At 34.9% G+C, this 17,476-nt stretch overlaps 2 protein-coding genes across 6 annotated transcripts; one reads left to right on the plus strand and one right to left on the minus strand.

The window, feature by feature from the left end:
- Positions 1-3,352: 3,352 nt before the first annotated feature.
- LOC123895412 lies at positions 3,353-8,887 on the plus strand. Its single transcript, XM_045945721.1, has 3 exons — positions 3,353-3,797; positions 3,976-8,278; positions 8,553-8,887. The coding sequence occupies exon 2, from the start codon at positions 4,067-4,069 to the stop codon at positions 8,264-8,266; it is 4,200 nt and encodes a 1,399-aa protein (XP_045801677.1). The 5' UTR covers positions 3,353-3,797; positions 3,976-4,066; the 3' UTR covers positions 8,267-8,278; positions 8,553-8,887.
- Positions 8,888-10,930: 2,043 nt separating this feature from the next.
- Positions 10,931-17,146, minus strand: LOC123896846 (kinesin-like protein KIN-5D). 5 transcript variants are annotated; one of them, XM_045947252.1, is made up of 23 exons: positions 16,802-17,146; positions 16,502-16,694; positions 16,286-16,415; positions 15,848-16,003; positions 15,256-15,732; positions 14,842-14,939; positions 14,580-14,736; positions 14,415-14,484; positions 14,177-14,253; positions 14,030-14,083; positions 13,866-13,946; positions 13,660-13,771; positions 13,420-13,506; positions 13,150-13,325; positions 12,899-13,060; positions 12,713-12,820; positions 12,456-12,614; positions 12,273-12,356; positions 11,989-12,194; positions 11,804-11,905; positions 11,610-11,719; positions 11,371-11,522; positions 10,931-11,270 (listed from the first exon to the last, which is right to left on the minus strand). In XM_045947252.1, exons 2-23 carry the CDS (start codon positions 16,681-16,683, stop codon positions 11,049-11,051), a joined length of 3,162 nt encoding a protein of 1,053 aa, XP_045803208.1. In that variant the 5' UTR covers positions 16,684-16,694; positions 16,802-17,146; the 3' UTR covers positions 10,931-11,048. The 5 variants fall into 5 exon arrangements, with proteins under 5 accessions (XP_045803208.1, XP_045803205.1, XP_045803209.1 ...); XM_045947249.1 differs by having other exon boundaries at positions 16,824-17,122; XM_045947253.1 differs by having other exon boundaries at positions 16,827-16,996.
- Between the last annotated feature and the right edge of the window lie 330 nt (positions 17,147-17,476).

Raw genomic sequence — 17,476 nt, forward strand, 5'->3', positions numbered from 1 at the left:
CGGTTTAAGAGAACTTGAAAGGTGTGCCCACTATAAAAGGCAAACTCTACTATCTTTTGGAAAAAAATCACTTTGAACTTATTAAGGGTGTTGATCTTGTGTCGTCTTTTCTAGGATATGCTCCCCCTTAAGTGGAAGCTTTCTTCATCCTACACTTGTACCGCCGTAAGCCACACTGCTCGACGGGACTCGCCGCCTAACCACCTTTGTCAGGAAGACTTTCGATATAATGAGTCAGTTCAACCTTTCGTCGAATAATCGGCTCTGATACCACTGTTGGGTCATCACGAGGGGGCAGCCGGGGGATCATCCACATTGGGCTCAAGAACAACTCTACAAGTAGTTATACACCACACTTTAACCCAAAACCTTAAGGTGTTAGGTTTATGGGTACTCTCACTTATAAAATGTTTAACCTCCACTTTTCTAAGCAATGTGAGACTTGGCTATTCACACTTGCCATGACAAAAAGTGGGGTTGATTTCTATTTAAACAAAATTAAGCATTGATTTCATATTTATTACATGTGGGTTAACAAATCACATCAGATTGATGTAGCCTGGTGATAAATGCATCAAATAATTCTCAAAGGTCAAGAAAGTGGATCAGATGTTGAATCAAATGAAGATAAATAATCTATGCTGATAAAAGATGAAACCAACACTAATGTCATCAGATTCATCAAGTTCGGCTAATTCTGATGAAAATGGTAGAAAACGTAAAAGAAAATAAAGCTATATATTGTATGGTAAGGCTCTTGCACAGACAAACCTTTTGATTCAGAATCCATACAAGTCTATGGTGCACGAGCAGCACGAGTGAAAAACAAGTCTTTCTATCTGCTCGGATGTTGAGTTTGTTTTGAATATAGTTTTTATGCTTATATTGATTTTAAAAGACTTTGTGAAATTGTATTGATTTTATCATTTTATGAGATTTTAGAAGACTTTTTTGAAATACTTTTTACAATCAAGATTCTTAACACAAGAATTTTTGAGACTTTATAACACGAATTTTTGAGATTTCAAAATACTATAAACTTTAATTTTAAAATTTAATAACTTAATAAATTCAATACAAATTTCTTCTAAAATAATAATGAATGAATCAATGAAAATGAATAATTCTTTAAAAAAATCAACAATCATCGATATCAAATAAATGAATATTTTAAACAAAAAAAATGTAAAAAGAAAAAAGAAAGAATAAAAAAGAGGCTTATAAAAACAACTATAAAAACAATTGCAGAATAAACGTTGTAATGAATCAACTTTTATAACGTTGCAAAATCATAAAAAACTCTATAAAAACAACTGCGAATCATAAAAAAAAAAAATAAGGCTTGGTTGCAGAATATTTTTTTTTTTTTGCAAAAAGTTGCAAAATTATGTTACATAATTTTCCAAAGTGGCATATATAATGATTGAAATGAAACATATATAGTTTGTTTGTATACGATGAACAATTTCAAACTGGAATTGTATATGATAGCCATTCAAGACGACAATTGAAAAGTATAGGATGTAGTAAAAGAAAGAACGTGAACTCCAATTTTGCAAGGAAAAAAAAAAAGTCTTTGGAAGAAAAGAAAAATATTTATATTTTCAAACAAAAAGTCCATCAAAATCCATCAAAATTTATAGACTTTTGAATACCAATAGCCATTTTAAAAGTGGTAAGAAATCTCGATTGAATACCACAAAATTTATTTAACTTTTGTATAAATTATGATTGAATACCACAAGATTTTTTTAAAATAAAAAAGTCTTTTAAAATTTCTTGAAATCTCAATCCAATACATCTCGTAACTTGTAAGTTTTCAACCAAAAAAATTCTAGAGTTGTTCATGACAAGGAGTTCTATTTCAGAGATATTTTTTAGAAATGTTTTTATGAATTTTCTACTTCTTTTTTTCCGTCAAGTTTCATTTTTTTTTAATCTTCTAGTCTTATTTAGTGATGAGCGGTACGAATATTATGTTAGAGATGTAAGTTTGATTCTTAGTCCCATTATATATTTATATGATAATTTATTATTATTTATTTTTTAAAAAAAATTATTTCCTCTTATTTTAATAATTTATGTTTACAAAAATTTTGGTATTCAAATAAAGAAATAAGTCATACTCATTTCAAATAAATGATGTTATATAACAAAAAAAAATATATTATCTTCGTAATATTTTAAAAATATAATTCTATAAATTGATATGCATTTACAGATAATTAATGATAAATGAGTAAAAAAATAGTGTTTCTTCGGGTACAAGCAATGAAATTATATTTTGTTTACTAAATACTCCCTCCATTTCAAATTACTTGATTTTTTAGAATTTTTTTTTTCAAATTACTTGTCTTTTTGATAATTTATGTTATATTTTGTCTATTATACCCTCCTTATTTTAAATCTTTTTATTGTATTTTTTTTTACTAAACTTCTTTGTATAATTTGTTTTTAAAAAAATTGATACATAACATATTAAATTTATTGGAAAGAGAAAGTGTGTGCAAAAAAAAAAATGGTGAATTAAAATAAGGGTATAATAGAAAAATAAGGTGCAAAAATACATTTTCTTAATTTTTTTTTTCTTCTAAAAAGTCAAGTAATTTGAAACGGATGGAGTAATTAATAAAAAATAGTTATAGATCATGCAATGGTCAAATTAGGTCTTATATTTCATGATCTAATATATACTCCCCCCATTCCTAAATATAAGACCTAATTTGACCATTACACCTACACCAATGCACAATTTTGATCACTAATATTTTTGTTTATTAGTAAAAATTATAAAAATTTAATATTTTGTAAATACTCATCAAAACAAATTAAACAAAGATCTTTTTTTGACTAAAAATTAAATAAAATCTTATATGCTAATATTTACATCTATATATTATTAGAAAAATACGTTCAAAACAACATAAAAATATACATTTTAGTCAAACTAGTTGTTATAAAAAAATATACATTTTAGTCAAACTAGTTGTTATAAAAAGAGAGTAGTACTTAGTACTTGAGGTTGAGGGAAATGAAAAAAAACCTTAACTAGTTAAGCCATGGTACTTTGCTACCGACCGGATCACTCAGTACAACAAAACATCATGAAATTTCATTCACAGTAATCTTCCATTCTGTTTCAGTTTCACCTATTTATCAACTTCACAAAATAGATTAAAAAGGAAATAAATAAATAAATTAAAAATAAATAAACAATGTCCAAACGACGTCGTTTGCTAAGCAGTATCCACTATCCACTCTCTAACGGTTAATAATCAAAATCCAACAGTCATAAATAAATACAACTAATAAATCCGACGGTCATAAACAAACATCACTAATAACGAGTCACAACGGTTTAACTCGTTTAATAACTCAGTAATAGACTCGTTCTCACTCACCTTCTATCTCTCTCTCTCTTTCGTCTTCTCTCTAAAAAACACACACAAACCCTTTTTTTCTCTCTGCATAATATTAACAACATTGCGTAGTTTCGTTTCAATTCATCCCTGTTATTTGCGGTGACCCTTTTTCGTCTTTTCACACTCTCCTTTTTCTCAAATCAAATCCCACGGTCCATCTCTTCCCACGTCACCTTCGTCTTCTTCATACCCTCTCCACCTTCCTTTTCATTCTCAACCCTTTTCTTTTCACTATATAATAACCACTTTTAGGGTTTCGTTACATCACAACAATTTCACTCCGCCACTTTCTTCAACCTTCCATCAAATTCGCTACTTCCTCATATTCCTCTTTCAATTTCATCATCGTTGTTTCATCTCTCGATAATAATTCAGGTATTTCTCATTCGAATCGAATCTCTCTGCGTTTCTTTCAATTCTTTTCGTGTTTTTTTCCCCCAATTTTAAGTTTTTTGAAATTTTGGTTTTTGATATGTGTTTAATTGTTATTGTTACTATTATTGCTGTTTAGATTGGTTAGGTTTTTTTTGATTTGTGGTATTGTTTTTGTTAGGGTTTGGATTGAGATCTGTTTGTTTGGGGTTTGGATTTTTTGAATTGAGTATCCAAACGCGCTTTTTGGCGGCAGTTTGGTGTTGTTATGTATGATGGCAATTGAGAAGAACAGTTTTAAGGTGTCAAAGGTTGATTCGGAGTGTTCGCCGATGAGTAGAGAAACGACTATGTCTAGTGGTGAGGAGGATGATGTTCAGCGGCGTAACTCTGTGGCGGAATCGGAGGATGATGATGATGAGTTTGATGATGCTGATTCTGGGGCAGGGTCTGATGATTTTGATTTGCTTGAATTGGGTGAGACTGGGGCTGAGTTTTGTCAGATTGGGAATCAGACTTGTAGCATTCCGTTGGAACTGTATGATCTTTCTGGGCTTGAAGATATACTTTCGGTGGATGTGTGGAATGAATGTTTGAGTGAAGAGGAGAGGTTTGAACTTGCTAAGTATCTTCCTGATATGGATCAAGAGACTTTTGTTCTAACCTTGAAAGAGCTTTTTACTGGTTGTAACTTTCAGTTTGGGAGTCCTGTTAAGAAGTTATTTGATATGCTGAAGGGTGGTCTGTGTGAGCCGAGAGTTGCCCTTTACAGGGAGGGATTGAATTTTGTTCAGAAGCGGCAACATTATCATTTGTTGAAGAAGCATCACAACAGCATGATTAGCAATCTTTGTCAGATAAGAGATGCTTGGCTCAACTGCAGAGGATATAGTATTGAAGAAAGGCTCCGTGTCCTGAATATTATGAGCAGTCAAAAGAGTTTGATGTGTGAGAAGATGGATGATGTGGAGGCTGATTCTTCAGATGAAGAGTCCGGTGAAGGTATGTGGAGTAAGAAGAACAAAGATAAGAAAAATGCCCAGAAATTTGCTCGATTTCCTTTCCATGGTGCGGGTTCAGGTTTAGAATTCCGTCCACGAGAACAATCAGCAGTTTTGGAACAAGAGAAGTCTAACAAGCAAAACCCTAAAGGTATACTCAAGTTGGCTGGTTCGAAGACTCATTCAGCAAAGGACCCCACAGGTCACTCGTCCTCTGTCTACCATGGTTTGGATATGAACCACAGGCTTAATGGTTCAGCTTCTGCTCGTTCTCAACATAATAAGTCAACTGGATATGATTTGGGGTCAATCCGCAGGATGGGGGATCAATTGTGGAATGGCGACAATGAGGAGGAAATGCCATTTGGATTAAATGTCCATCGAGATCGTAATGCATTCCATAGCAGCCTGATGGACAAGTCTAGTGCTCTGAGAGTGGGAAAGAGGCATGACCTTCTGAGAGGTGATGAAATAGCGGGTGAAAATTTGATGGGTCTGTCTATGTCTTCAAAGACTGATCTGCGTGGATACACAAGAAATCCAAACCAATCCTCTGATTTGCAGTTGTTCACAGCAAAGCCACCTTCTAAGAGAGGTTCCCTCGATTTTCCTAGACAGGGCAAGTATACTGAAAATGTTCAACAATTTCTAGGTAGTGACCAGCCGAAGTCAAGATCAAAGGGTTCAAAGTTATTGCATAAAGGTGATATGATTGACTCACCATATCATGGTGATCTTTTTTACAACAAAACACCAGCACAGGAATTTGGTATGGATTCATTATTTAAATATGATTGGAATCCAAAAAGCAAGAAACGAAAAGCAGAGAGAGAGTCTCCTGATCTCAGTTATACAGCTTATATGTCTTCCTCGCCACAGGTCAGTGATAGACTTCTTTCCTCCGACTTCAGAACAAAATCATTGCAAGACAAGATGAGAGGCAGTTTTATACAGAATGGAGGAAAAGATACAAAGTCTTTCAGGGGTAGTCATATGCTCGTAAGAAGTGAAGAGACTGAATCAGATTCATCAGAACAGTTGGATGATGATGAGGATAATAATCCTTTTTTGCAGAGCAAGTTTACTTACCCAATTGGTACAGGTGCTGGTTCTCTCAACAAATCATTGAAGTCTCATATAGATCCTAAGAAGGCCAAATTTGGTAGGGCAGATATGAAGGCACATGTTATAACACAGTCCAGAAAGAAAGGTGGTGTTGCAGAGCAGGGGAACATGCATGGTGCAGAGAATTACCTTTCAAAAAATACAAAGCAGAAGAGTAAAATATTCAATGGTGGTCCTTTGCATAACCCTGCTGGTAAATTCATTGAAGAGAGCTATCCCTCAGTATCTGGTATGTTAAATGGTGTTCATGATGATTGGAGGCAGCTATACAAAAGCAAGAATGATCGAATACGAGGGGAACCTGTTGAAAGGTTTGACATGCCCTCTTCAACTGCATATGCTGCTGAGCATAAGAAGAAAGGGAGAATTTCCCTTGATCATTCCCTTATGAAGTCAAAATATTTACATGATTATGGTAATGATGAGGATGACTCACTTGAGAATCGGTTACTAGGGGATGAAAATGGAGTTGGACAGAGCAAATTTTGGAGAAAAGGGCAGAAAAATGTTGCATATATGGATGAGCATAATGAAAGATCTGAAGTACCATTACTTGGTTGTAACTCAGCAATGAAGAAGCGAAAAATGAAGTCTGGTGCAGCAGATTTTGGTGAAAGAGATGAAGATGCCAATCTTCTGTCAAGCATTCCTCCGAAAACAGATGAGTTGCCTTCTTTTTCTATGAAAAGAAAGTCAAAGAAAAAACCAGGAGCTGAGATTGTTATTTCTGAAATGGAAAATTCTGAACTGCTTGTTACTGATACGGTGACAGCAGAAGTGGAACCGGAAGCCAAGCCACAGAAAAAGCCATTCGTTTTGATCACACCTACTGTTCATACTGAATTTTCATTTTCTATTATGCATCTTCTTTCAGCAGTCCGCATGGCAATGCTTAGTCCACCTGCACAAGAAAGTATGGAGGTGGGGAAGCCTGTAGAAGAACAGCAGAACAAAACGCAGGAAGACAATGCCAATGGTGTCATTTCTAGTGATAAAGTGGCTGCCGATGGTGAACCATCTGCCCAACTGAATACGCCTTCTCTTACTGTTCAGGAGATTGTCAATCGTGTGAGATCAAACCCTGGCGATCCCTGTATTCTTGAGACACAAGAGCCATTGCAGGATTTGGTCAGAGGTGTTCTAAAGATAATTTCTTCCAAAACGGCACCTTTAGGAGCAAAGGGTTGGAAGGTACTAGCAGTTTATGAAAGATCTACCAGAAGTTGGTCTTGGACTGGCCCAGCCTTACAACCTAATTCATCTGACCTTGATCCCGTTGAGGCAGTGGCATCTCCTGAAGCTTGGGGCCTTCCTCATAAGATGCTTGTCAAGTTGGTCGATTCCTTTGCCAATTGGTTGAAATGTGGTCAGGATACTCTAAAACAAATAGGAAGTCTCCCGGAACCACCCTTGGCATTGATGCAAGCTAACCTTGATGAGAAGGAAAGGTTTAGGGACCTGAGGGCCCAAAAGAGTCTTAACACCATAAGCCCAAGTTCAGAAGAAGTGAGGGCTTATTTTCGCAAGGAAGAACTTCTCAGGTACTCAATTCCCGACAGAGCTTTCTCATATACTGCTGCTGATGGTAAGAAGTCTATTGTGGCTCCTTTGAGAAGATGTGGCGGCAAGCCAACATCAAAAGCCAGAGATCATTTTATGTTGAAACGCGATCGCCCACCGCATGTTACAATTCTCTGTCTTGTCAGAGATTCAGCTGCTAGGTTGCCTGGAAGTATTGGTACTAGAGCAGATGTTTGTACATTAATTCGAGATTCTCAATACATTGTTGAAGATGTCTCTGATGCACAAATTAACCAAGTAGTTAGTGGAGCCTTGGATAGATTGCATTATGAACGTGATCCTTGTGTGCAATTTGATGGTGAGAGGAAACTGTGGGTTTATTTACATAGAGAAAGAGAAGAAGAAGATTTCGAGGATGATGGCACGTCATCCACAAAGAAATGGAAGAGACAGAAAAAAGATGCTACTGATCAATCTGATCAGCCAACAGAGCCAACAGTAGCTGTTGCTTGTAATGGTACTGGAGAGCAAAGCGGATTTGATTTGTGCTCTGATCTCAATGTGGATCCACCATGCAACGAGGATGACAAGGGAGCAGTCCAACTTCTGCCTAATGATACAAGGCTGAATGCGGAGGATCATGTTGTTGTGAACCCTGTTTCCGAAGAAGGCAATGTTTGTGAAGACAATTCAATGGCTTGGGAGACTCTTGATTTGAATCCCACTCGAGAGTTATGCCAAGAAAATTCAACAAATGAAGATTTTGGTGATGAATCCTTTGGGCAAGAAAGGCCTGTTGAACTACTAAGTGCAAGCTTATTGTGAAGAAATCTGCAGGTATTGTAGATTTATTCTGATTCCTCTTTGCTGTTTGGTTGCGTGATATATCTATGTACTAACTTCGTCAATAAATATATATGATCCTCTTGAGAAATTTCCTTGTCCTTTTTTATAGACCCCTTTAAATTTTCAATGGATTCAATTATTTCGCACCAACATTGTCGTGATTACTTCACTTTTTTGTTGTTGCAATCTTCAATAAAGACTATGAATTTTATTCTGATATTTAATTTAATTTATCACTCACGCAAAGACATACATATTTCTGCAGGCTTCAGTACATCCATCCGCATTCAAGAGTTCATTCAATCACACTGGTTATAGCTGTGCTTGTATATAATGCGGGCGCAGTATCTCTGTATATTGATTTGGTCGGAAAGAATAGGATAGAGAATATGATCTTGTTGAAGATCATGGAAGCTAGTTAGGTTAGCTGAATGTTTTTGTGGCTTTACTTTTCACAAATCATAAATAATAATAACTTTTGGGTCTCATATCAAATGATCTCATTTTGCTTCTTGTGTGAGGGATCAAGAAGCTCAAGTGTTGCTATTGTATTGCATGGCAAAATTCTTATACTATTATTATGTATATACGTTCAATTAAGACATGATGTCAGTAGTACATCCAATAATCTGTTCATTCAAATGAACAGGATAAAATATTAATTGCGACTCAGATGGAAAATAGAAGGCATTTTTTACTCTTTACATGATTGTTATTTTTATGCTTTGGTGATATATGTAATTAAATTCATTTTATTAAGTGGACTAGGAAATTGTTTTTTGAAATTGTAATTCATTTGGTAATTTCTTTTATTAGAAATTATAATGTGGCACATTAAGTAAACATATGATGTCTCATGGATCTTATATCAATTTGATATCACCAACTAAATTTTTATGAAGTAAAAATCATTTGGATCTAGAGGTGGAGGTTTTGGAGTTGGTATGAAATGTAGTATAAATCTGGTGATGTGTCATTAATTTGCAATTCACCTTGAAGACTACATGTCATTTAACATATTACACCATCACCGCTAATAGTAAAACTAAAAACTAGTACTAATATAGATATTACAGTATGTTCTATGTTCCAACTCTTCCGGACACATGGGTAAGAAATTTAATATAAAATATTGTTTTAAAGGTTGTGCATTTAATTTAATATCAAATTTATATTTTTTAATTTTTTAATATGTGCTCTTAGGATACAAAGTTGCCAAGACCCTAATTTTAAAAGTGAATTTATAAAATTCATAACTTTGGTTTGTACTCTCAATTTGAGAACTAATTTAAGGATTTAGCTTCTTTCTTTTTTTTTTCGTCAAATATAGGTGAGATAGGTGAGATGATCGGGATTCGAACCCTGATCCCTTGCATATATCCTTTGTCAACCGAGCTAAGCTCACGGGACAATTTAGCTGATTTTCTTATTCATGTTTTTTGAATTCATGTTATTGGTTACTCTTAAGCTATATTAAGCTATAGTAAGTTTTAGTTGCGGTATATTTTTGATATATACTCATTTCCAAGTGGGTTTTCTACTTGTCTATAATAAGTTGGTCAAATATATGGTGCATAAGCACAAGACAATTTTTTACCATACACAAATTTAATTTTATTGAGGATTGATCTTGTTCATGATTAAAGATTTGTCGCAGTTGTATCTATTAGACAAAACTATTAATTTAAACTTTTACATCGTAAGAAACTGTTTCATTTGTACATACTGTACTAAACAAAGCATCGTAAGTTTATCAAAAGTACTCATGAGCCCATCACCAGGTCTACAACTTTGTGGTCCATGTGACGTCCAATTCCAAGTGGGACTACTTGATAGGATCATCGCCCATCACCACCAATGCTTTCTTAACACATTATTCCATTTGTTTTCCACATGATATCATAGTGTTTGTTACAACTTATACAAGCAATTACTGAGTCTGAGAGAGAATATCAGGTCTCAATTGTCGCCTCGCTTGAGGTAAAAAAAAGCTTTTCAATGTAAACCCAAAAATAAGTAGTACTAACTTCCAATTCTAAGCTGCAGCTTTTTGACACAGACAGACAGCCTTGACCTGGGACCTATTTATCTTTTCCCATCCAATTCCAAACTTGTCAGTTTTCCTCTATACCCAAGAGAAGTATCTCTTCACATGTCACCAGGCTGTTGTACCAACGCTTTATCCCATGTTTAGATTCACCACCTGTTTCTCTCTTACTCCTGGCAAAGCATCACACCCATCACTAGTACAGTACTATTATTTAGGAGGATGAACAAAGCAAAATACTTTATCTGATCAAGCATGAGGAGAATGGCTTTTACTTATTTGATGACTTTAGTGTATTCCGAAGATAGATGAATGATTAAAATCGATTATTTAGATGAGAAGGAATGATAGATTAAGAAAGATTGATTATTTTTTGCATGTCGACAGGCACAATACACATTCTTCTGAATTTTGGTAAATGTGTCTCGTGCTTGTCAACCGCAAAAAATTCGTTACTACATTGAAAAATTCATTTACAGTTTTATTTTAGTCATGACAAATGCTAAACTATATACGAACTTGCTTATAAAGAAAACTACGAACTCCCCAAAATTATATTGCATAGCAAACTCAACAGACAATGTTGGAAGTGAAACTAAACTATAAAAAGGTAACCTTTTTCCCTCTATTTCCCAAAAATAATAATAATGAATAAATATATCATTTTATAGAATTACATCTGAACAATACGCTATTTACAGAATTTCGAGTGTCTTAGTTAATGGTGGTAAGAGGAACTCTGGAATCTCTTACTGATTGAGTGGCTTCATATGAACCAGTGTGTTTAATATCTCCATTTGCTAGTTTCTGAGATTTTGCATCCCAGAATGCCTTCAAAAGTTCCTCAAATGATGGTGTTCTTAGCTCCTCTATAGATGAAACGCTGGGTAAATTGAAGAGTCTTCTTGTCGGTGTCGAACAAGATGGTTCATCAACCTGCATGTCACGCAGACAATAATTCAAACAACATCAAAATTAAAATCTAGTAAACAACAAATACTTTAATGGCTGACTGTGCATGAAGTCTCTTTCTTACCATGTATTCATTGAGAAGACATTTCCCTGCATTTTCAGTTATCTCCACAATCCTGTGGTAATGACCACCCTTCAATTCTCTCAAGTCACCACAGCATGGTGTAATCATGGAATTCAAATTCCCACAAGCTTCATGATCAAGTTGCAACGAATCTGCAAGTATTTTAACTTATAAGTTGACATTTATTGTTACGGCTACTAATACAGTAATCATGAATACATATAAATTTAGATACTAACGATCAATAGATGAGTTAATATCTGTGTTTGCTATTCCTGCATCTTCAAGTGTAGTTGACACAGAACTTGAGAATCGGGTACGTAAAGCTTGGTTAGCTTCCATTCCTCCCCTACATAAAGCAATAGGGAAAGGGTTAACAAAATGTATTGTTTTTTTTACTGTTTGTAATCAAAATAAGCAATACAAAACCTACCGAACAATAGTATCCACAGAAGCAGCATTTCTCTTCTCTAAACTAAGCAAGGAATCTTGAGCATTTCTCCATTGTTGTGAACCTACTTCTGCCTTGTTGAGGCTGCAATTGTTTGTTCAGCAGGATTCAGTAAACAGAAGAGAAATTTACTAGAGACAAAATACAATGTCCTGGCATATACATACCAGATTTCAAGAACCTCTGCAAGGTCTTTCTTTCCAGATTCCACAGCAGAAGTATCCTCATGATAGTTGGATTCTGTTTTTTTCATGTGAACTATCCATTCTGTCTTGACAGAAGAAGTGGATTCTTGCATGGTTAATGCTTCTCGCTGCAATTTACTGGTTCTACAGTTTGCACTTTCTCGAAGATCATTAACGGCCATTTGAACCTAACAAGTACAAAAACACATTAATTTCATTTGAACTCAGTATGGATAAACTTCGCATGTTTTAAAAAGAACATCTACCAGTTTTTTCTTTCTAGCATTTGAACTTGCTAGCATTTCTGCCACTTTCTCCAGCAGTTGCTTTTCTTCATAAGCAGTGCACTCCTGCACCAAGTAGAGAATGAGAAACATTAAAGTTAAAAGAAGAAAATAAGTAAAAACTTTATCATGATTTATGTCTATCCGAAAAGACATTGCAGTCACCTCAAACTTCTTTTCAAGCTCGGACAATTTCTGATCATTAACAACTTGTGTTTCTTCCACAATTTGGGTCAAACTGGAAGCATGCCTGTCTATTGTCTCAAAAAAGTTCATCGTTATTTTAGATACTGCACGTGTAGTCTCGACTGCCCTGGCATGTGCCTGCATGCAATAGCAATGAATTTAGCAAATCTATCTCATAAGTTTGGTCAACCAACAAATAATCACAGATGTTTGATCAACCAACAAAATATACAAACCTCTCGTTGTTGATGAGCATAAGCAGTTAAATTGGCCTCTTGCTTGTGGAGACTATTTTGAAGATCATTCAGTAATGAATCTGCTTCTAAGGCGATTCCTTTGAAAAGCTAAAGCACATAATTTAAGTTAAACACGGCAAAAAAGTTCCAACTAAAATCAACTCTTAAGAATAGTAGACTACTTACATCCTCCAAGGCCGATGAATGCTTAGCTACTTCAGATTTCAAGTCTTCATAAGTTAATTGGTTATTTGCTTTAAGCTCCTCGGCTAGATTATCCAAAGCTTTAATGCCAGAACCATACATGTTTTTCAATTCTCCCACCCTTATTCTAAGATCTTCAGTAGCCTTCAGACGCATATATATCAAATCAAAGTCATTAAATCTGGAAATTGAAATTTAACTAACAAAGGTAACTGTGTCATTTGGAAACACACCTCTGATTTTGTTGATACAAAAGACTGCATATCTTCTTCCATATCCTTCAGTTGCTGCTCTTGATGCATTACAGATGCTGAAACTGTCTTGTGCAAAGCTTCAAGTTGCTGAGCTAACTGAGACTGAAATTTTTGGATAAGTACCCTATTTCCTTCTTCAATTTTATCCTTCCGCTCTAAGGTTGAAAAAGGAAAATTATGACTTATGTCAGAGGCAAGCAATTCTACTATTGGAACCCCATAAGAAAATCACTAGAGAATCTTACTAACCAATTTTGGAAAACAGGTTTGACACATCCGATGCAGCATTCTCAAGCTCTGCTCGTAGTTCAATTGCACGTTCTACCAGTTCTTTCTCTAGTTAAGGCATGACAGATGGTAAAAAGTAAATAAATCGAAGTATAAGGTATTCATGTGTAGCAGCAACCCTAAAGCTGAAGTATTATGACAGACATGAGACAAATTATATTCTTCAACCAACCTGAGAAAGGGAATACACAAATGACTAACCAGATTTTAGGAGATTTGATATCAAGAATTCCTTTTCCTTAATTGTTGCATTTGCTTGTTTGTGCCTTTCCTCAAGATCAAACAACGTCTGCTCAGTTTCTTCTAGACTTCTCTGAAAATACAGATACCAGAATTAAGTCTAATTTTATAACAGATCAAAAGTCTAGAACAAAAAGAATGAAGTGATTATACACGCCTATTCTTACCTCAGTTTTTTCGAGTTTCCCACTTAATTCAGCAGTCAAAAGTTGCTGGGAATTGTAGAGTTCTTGAAGCTCCACCAGGTTCTGCACACATATCATGGCACATCCATGGTTCAATAGCTAAGCAATCATAATCACTACACAGAATAATTAAGAACAAAATATACCTTATCCTTAGAGTCTGCGTCTAGTTCCATGCGTTCTATTTTTTCAGCCATGGCCTATATTAGATAATATTGTAAAAATATAGGATTAGCAATGATTCCAAAATTATAACAGTATTTAAAATTCATATTAAAACACTCGGAAGGAACCTTCTTCTCAGCTTCTTCGTGAAGGTAACGATCACGCGGTATATAGATTCCATTTTTCTCTCTTGCAGCATACACCTCTATGTAACATAAATGAAAGTAACAGATTTCAGCACTGAACTGTAAGGGGAGAAGATATAAACAAGTTTACCAACATACTATATAGTTTTCTCTAATTAGAGAAATAATCCCAGGAGAAGACAAAATGAGTAGCAGAACTTTATAGGGAACAGTTAGAAACCTTGCTTTAGTCTGTCAATTTCAGAATACAGATCTTTAATCATTGCAGATTTCATCATTTTCTGATTAACCTGAAAAAACAAGCAACTTCAACCTATTAGATGTGCTTCGCTGCTTGATAAAAATCGTGAAAGGTTGACCAAAGGGGAGCAAATATGAAAGTCACCTCTGGTTTGTTTTTGATATTTTTAGCACGGTGCGCATAATCCAAGGTACTGAGGGTTTCTTCCAGACAGTGAATGGATGGTGATACTGTGGCAATAATACATGTCTTGGTTTTACCACCCAATGAATCCCTCAACAGCCTTGTTAATTTGCTATCTCTGGTACAAAAAGAGATATCTTTATTATAAAAATCATTCTCCAGAGTTAAAAACAACTGAAAAATGCCAATGAGAATTAACTAGATAAGTTGCAGTTACTCATACCTATATGGAACGTGACCTGAGTGCTCAACCAGAGCATTGATCACTCGACCAAGTGTAAGCAAGCTTTTATTTATCTCCCCAGCCTCTCTTGCTCGACCCTGCAAGTATTTTCTTCTTAGTGAAACTCCAAGGTTATGAAGAAATTCTCTTCTAAGACTAACGCTAAAGAGCGATGTAGAGGTAATGGCAGCCATGAAAAGAAATTAATAGACAAGGTTTCGGGGTAACTCAATTCTTAATCAGGGGATTGGTTCATATACTTCTAAAATAGTCAATAGATAATAATATCATTTCTTACACACTAAACAAGTAATCTGCCATAACATAAGCCCATAACAAAGAGGTTTTCATATCATTCCAAATTATGCCTTTGAAAAGAGTGCTTTAACTCAAATTTGGCATAATCGTTTGTACCTCTCTTGCACCAGAACGCGAAATGTTCTCAGATCCCGCAAGGTCCACAAGATTTAGCTTTCCACATTTAATCATTTCTTCACCTTCCGGAGTACATTCCTTGATATGAATTGTGATAGAAAATATGGAGTGAGAACGGCTACTCTGTTTGTTCAGAAGAGTCTCGGCAGTACGCCTTTTTGCAGAACCTTTTTCCAATATCTTGTAAATTTCAGTTGCAGTGCAAACGATCTCTTCTTCTAATCCTCTAACAAGAACACCCCCTTTCCCATCTTCCATTAAAGCAATAGGTTTCTTAGACTTTTCATCTACAAATTTTGTAGTCTCCTCAGGGGCCAAAAGATCAGTTATTTCCTCATTGTAAAGCTCCAAAAATGTTACTTTCATACTGTATTCAGCACTCTGAGCTTCTAATATATCAAAAATCTGCTTCACAGCTCTTGGGATGACACCAGCATCAGTTGGAAATTCGCCATTCTACAAAATCAAATACATACAAACAAATTTTAAATTTTTAGTAGAGAGCCATGACAAAATATATCAGAAACTTTAAATTTTAATCACAAAGAGAAAACCAGGCGAAACAAATTACCTTCTTTATCGCGCCTCCTTCCATGGTGTATGTCTTCCCTGTTCCTGTCTGTCCATATGCAAAAATTGTACAGTTATATCCCTCAAGCACTTCATACACAATGGGAGACACCGCCTGATCATACAATTCTTTCTGTTGAGAGGTAGGACCAAACACCTATCCCAAAAAAAAAAAAAAACAAAAACATAAGAGAGTTGCTATCATAATAATTAATGGACTTCAAACCCAAAATTCAATGTTTGAATCCCATTGAAATCTGAATAATGCATAATTAGTAAAATTCTCTCATAAATTGTGTTCTAACAACCTAAAGTTGCTCAATTTAGAAACATATTTTTCCTAAGTTTTGCAGAATGCAGATAACAATATGAAAACAACATCAAATAGATTTTCTATCACTTTAAATATGCAATTCATATAATCAAAATGCAGAAAAACCTTATCAAATACAAAAGTTCTATCGATCTGCTTGTTAGCTATACTCTGAACAGCTGCAACTTCTCTTCTTCCTTCATTACACGAAATCACAACCGGCGTATGAAGCCGCATTTCATCTTCATTCATTGGCCTACAAAAAACAAAACCGATCATAAAATTTTCATAACCGATCATAAACAAACGAGTCATGAACGAGTCAGAACGAGTCAAACTCACCTACACCGAACCAAAACCTGAACATTAACTCCTTTCTCTTTATCATACTTACTATGACTATTTGAATTCGAATCAGCAGATCGTAGATCTCGCACTGCTTTATCCGTCGAACGCGGCGTCTGCGACGGCGATAACGGCACCAATCCACCACCACCACCACCTCGTTTCTGTTGAACCTCCATTTCACCAAATCCTAATCGGCGATAACAACGATTCCGGTGTGAGATCGGAGAAGAAAGAATTGGATCGAGAAATGGTTAGAGAAAACAATGTGGAAATGAAATGAGAATGAGAACTTACAGAAGTGATTATGAGAACTTACTACAGAAGTGATTATGCCGGCTTCTAGATTATTCTAATGAAAACAGAATTTCACGTGATGAGAAAACTTGAAGTCAAAGACTAGAAACAAATAAAAGAACTTCACTGAAAAAGCACTGCATAAACAGAATCACTTAACAATATTTATTAATTTTTATTTTTGTTAAAATAATAATGTGAGTGTCTCTTTTGGGAGCTGAAAGAGGAAAAAGAGAAAAATATTAAAAAAGGTTAGAAATTGAATTTGAAGGCCGTTACGGGGCGTTTGAAAATTGATGATGATGTGGGTGAGGTGAGGTGAAGATAACGGCGTTAATTTAGGACGTTTATTTATTCGGATCATTCGACCGTTATAAAGAAGACGAGTTACTACTACGTCAGTGTAAAGTTAAATTTTTATTTTTGTTATGAAAAATGTTTGCTTTCTCTTTGCTTCAAGTCTAGTAATTTCAAATTGTTGTTGGATTGGGTAAGATGGTTTTACTTTTATTTTATTTTTGAATTTATAATAAGAAATAAAAATAACAAAGATGAGAAGAAAGAGAAAGATTATTCTGAAAATAAATAAAAAACAAAAATTTAAGGTAAGGTTTTCTATCACTGACTAGGAGAGGTGGCCTTCAATATCATGTTCAGGTCCCACTACAAAATTTG

This window comes from Trifolium pratense, linkage group LG7, assembly GCF_020283565.1.
Source record: "Trifolium pratense cultivar HEN17-A07 linkage group LG7, ARS_RC_1.1, whole genome shotgun sequence".
NCBI lineage: Eukaryota > Viridiplantae > Streptophyta > Magnoliopsida > Fabales > Fabaceae > Trifolium > Trifolium pratense.

Excerpts from the sequence above, each read along its gene's own strand:
- LOC123895412 (XM_045945721.1), top strand. The coding sequence starts at position 4,067 with ATGATGGCAATTGAGAAGAACAGTTTTAAGGTGTCAAAGGTTGATTCG.
- LOC123896846 (XM_045947248.1), bottom strand. The coding sequence starts at position 16,683 with ATGGAGGTTCAACAGAAACGAGGTGGTGGTGGTGGTGGATTGGTGCCG. Across the intron at positions 12,821-12,898 it reads ATTCATCGGCCTTGGAGGAT|CTTTTCAAAGGAATCGCCTT; the intron begins GTAAGTAGTCTA and ends TATGTGCTTTAG. Across the intron at positions 12,615-12,712 it reads ATGCTCATCAACAACGAGAG|GCACATGCCAGGGCAGTCGA; the intron begins GTTTGTATATTT and ends TATTGCATGCAG.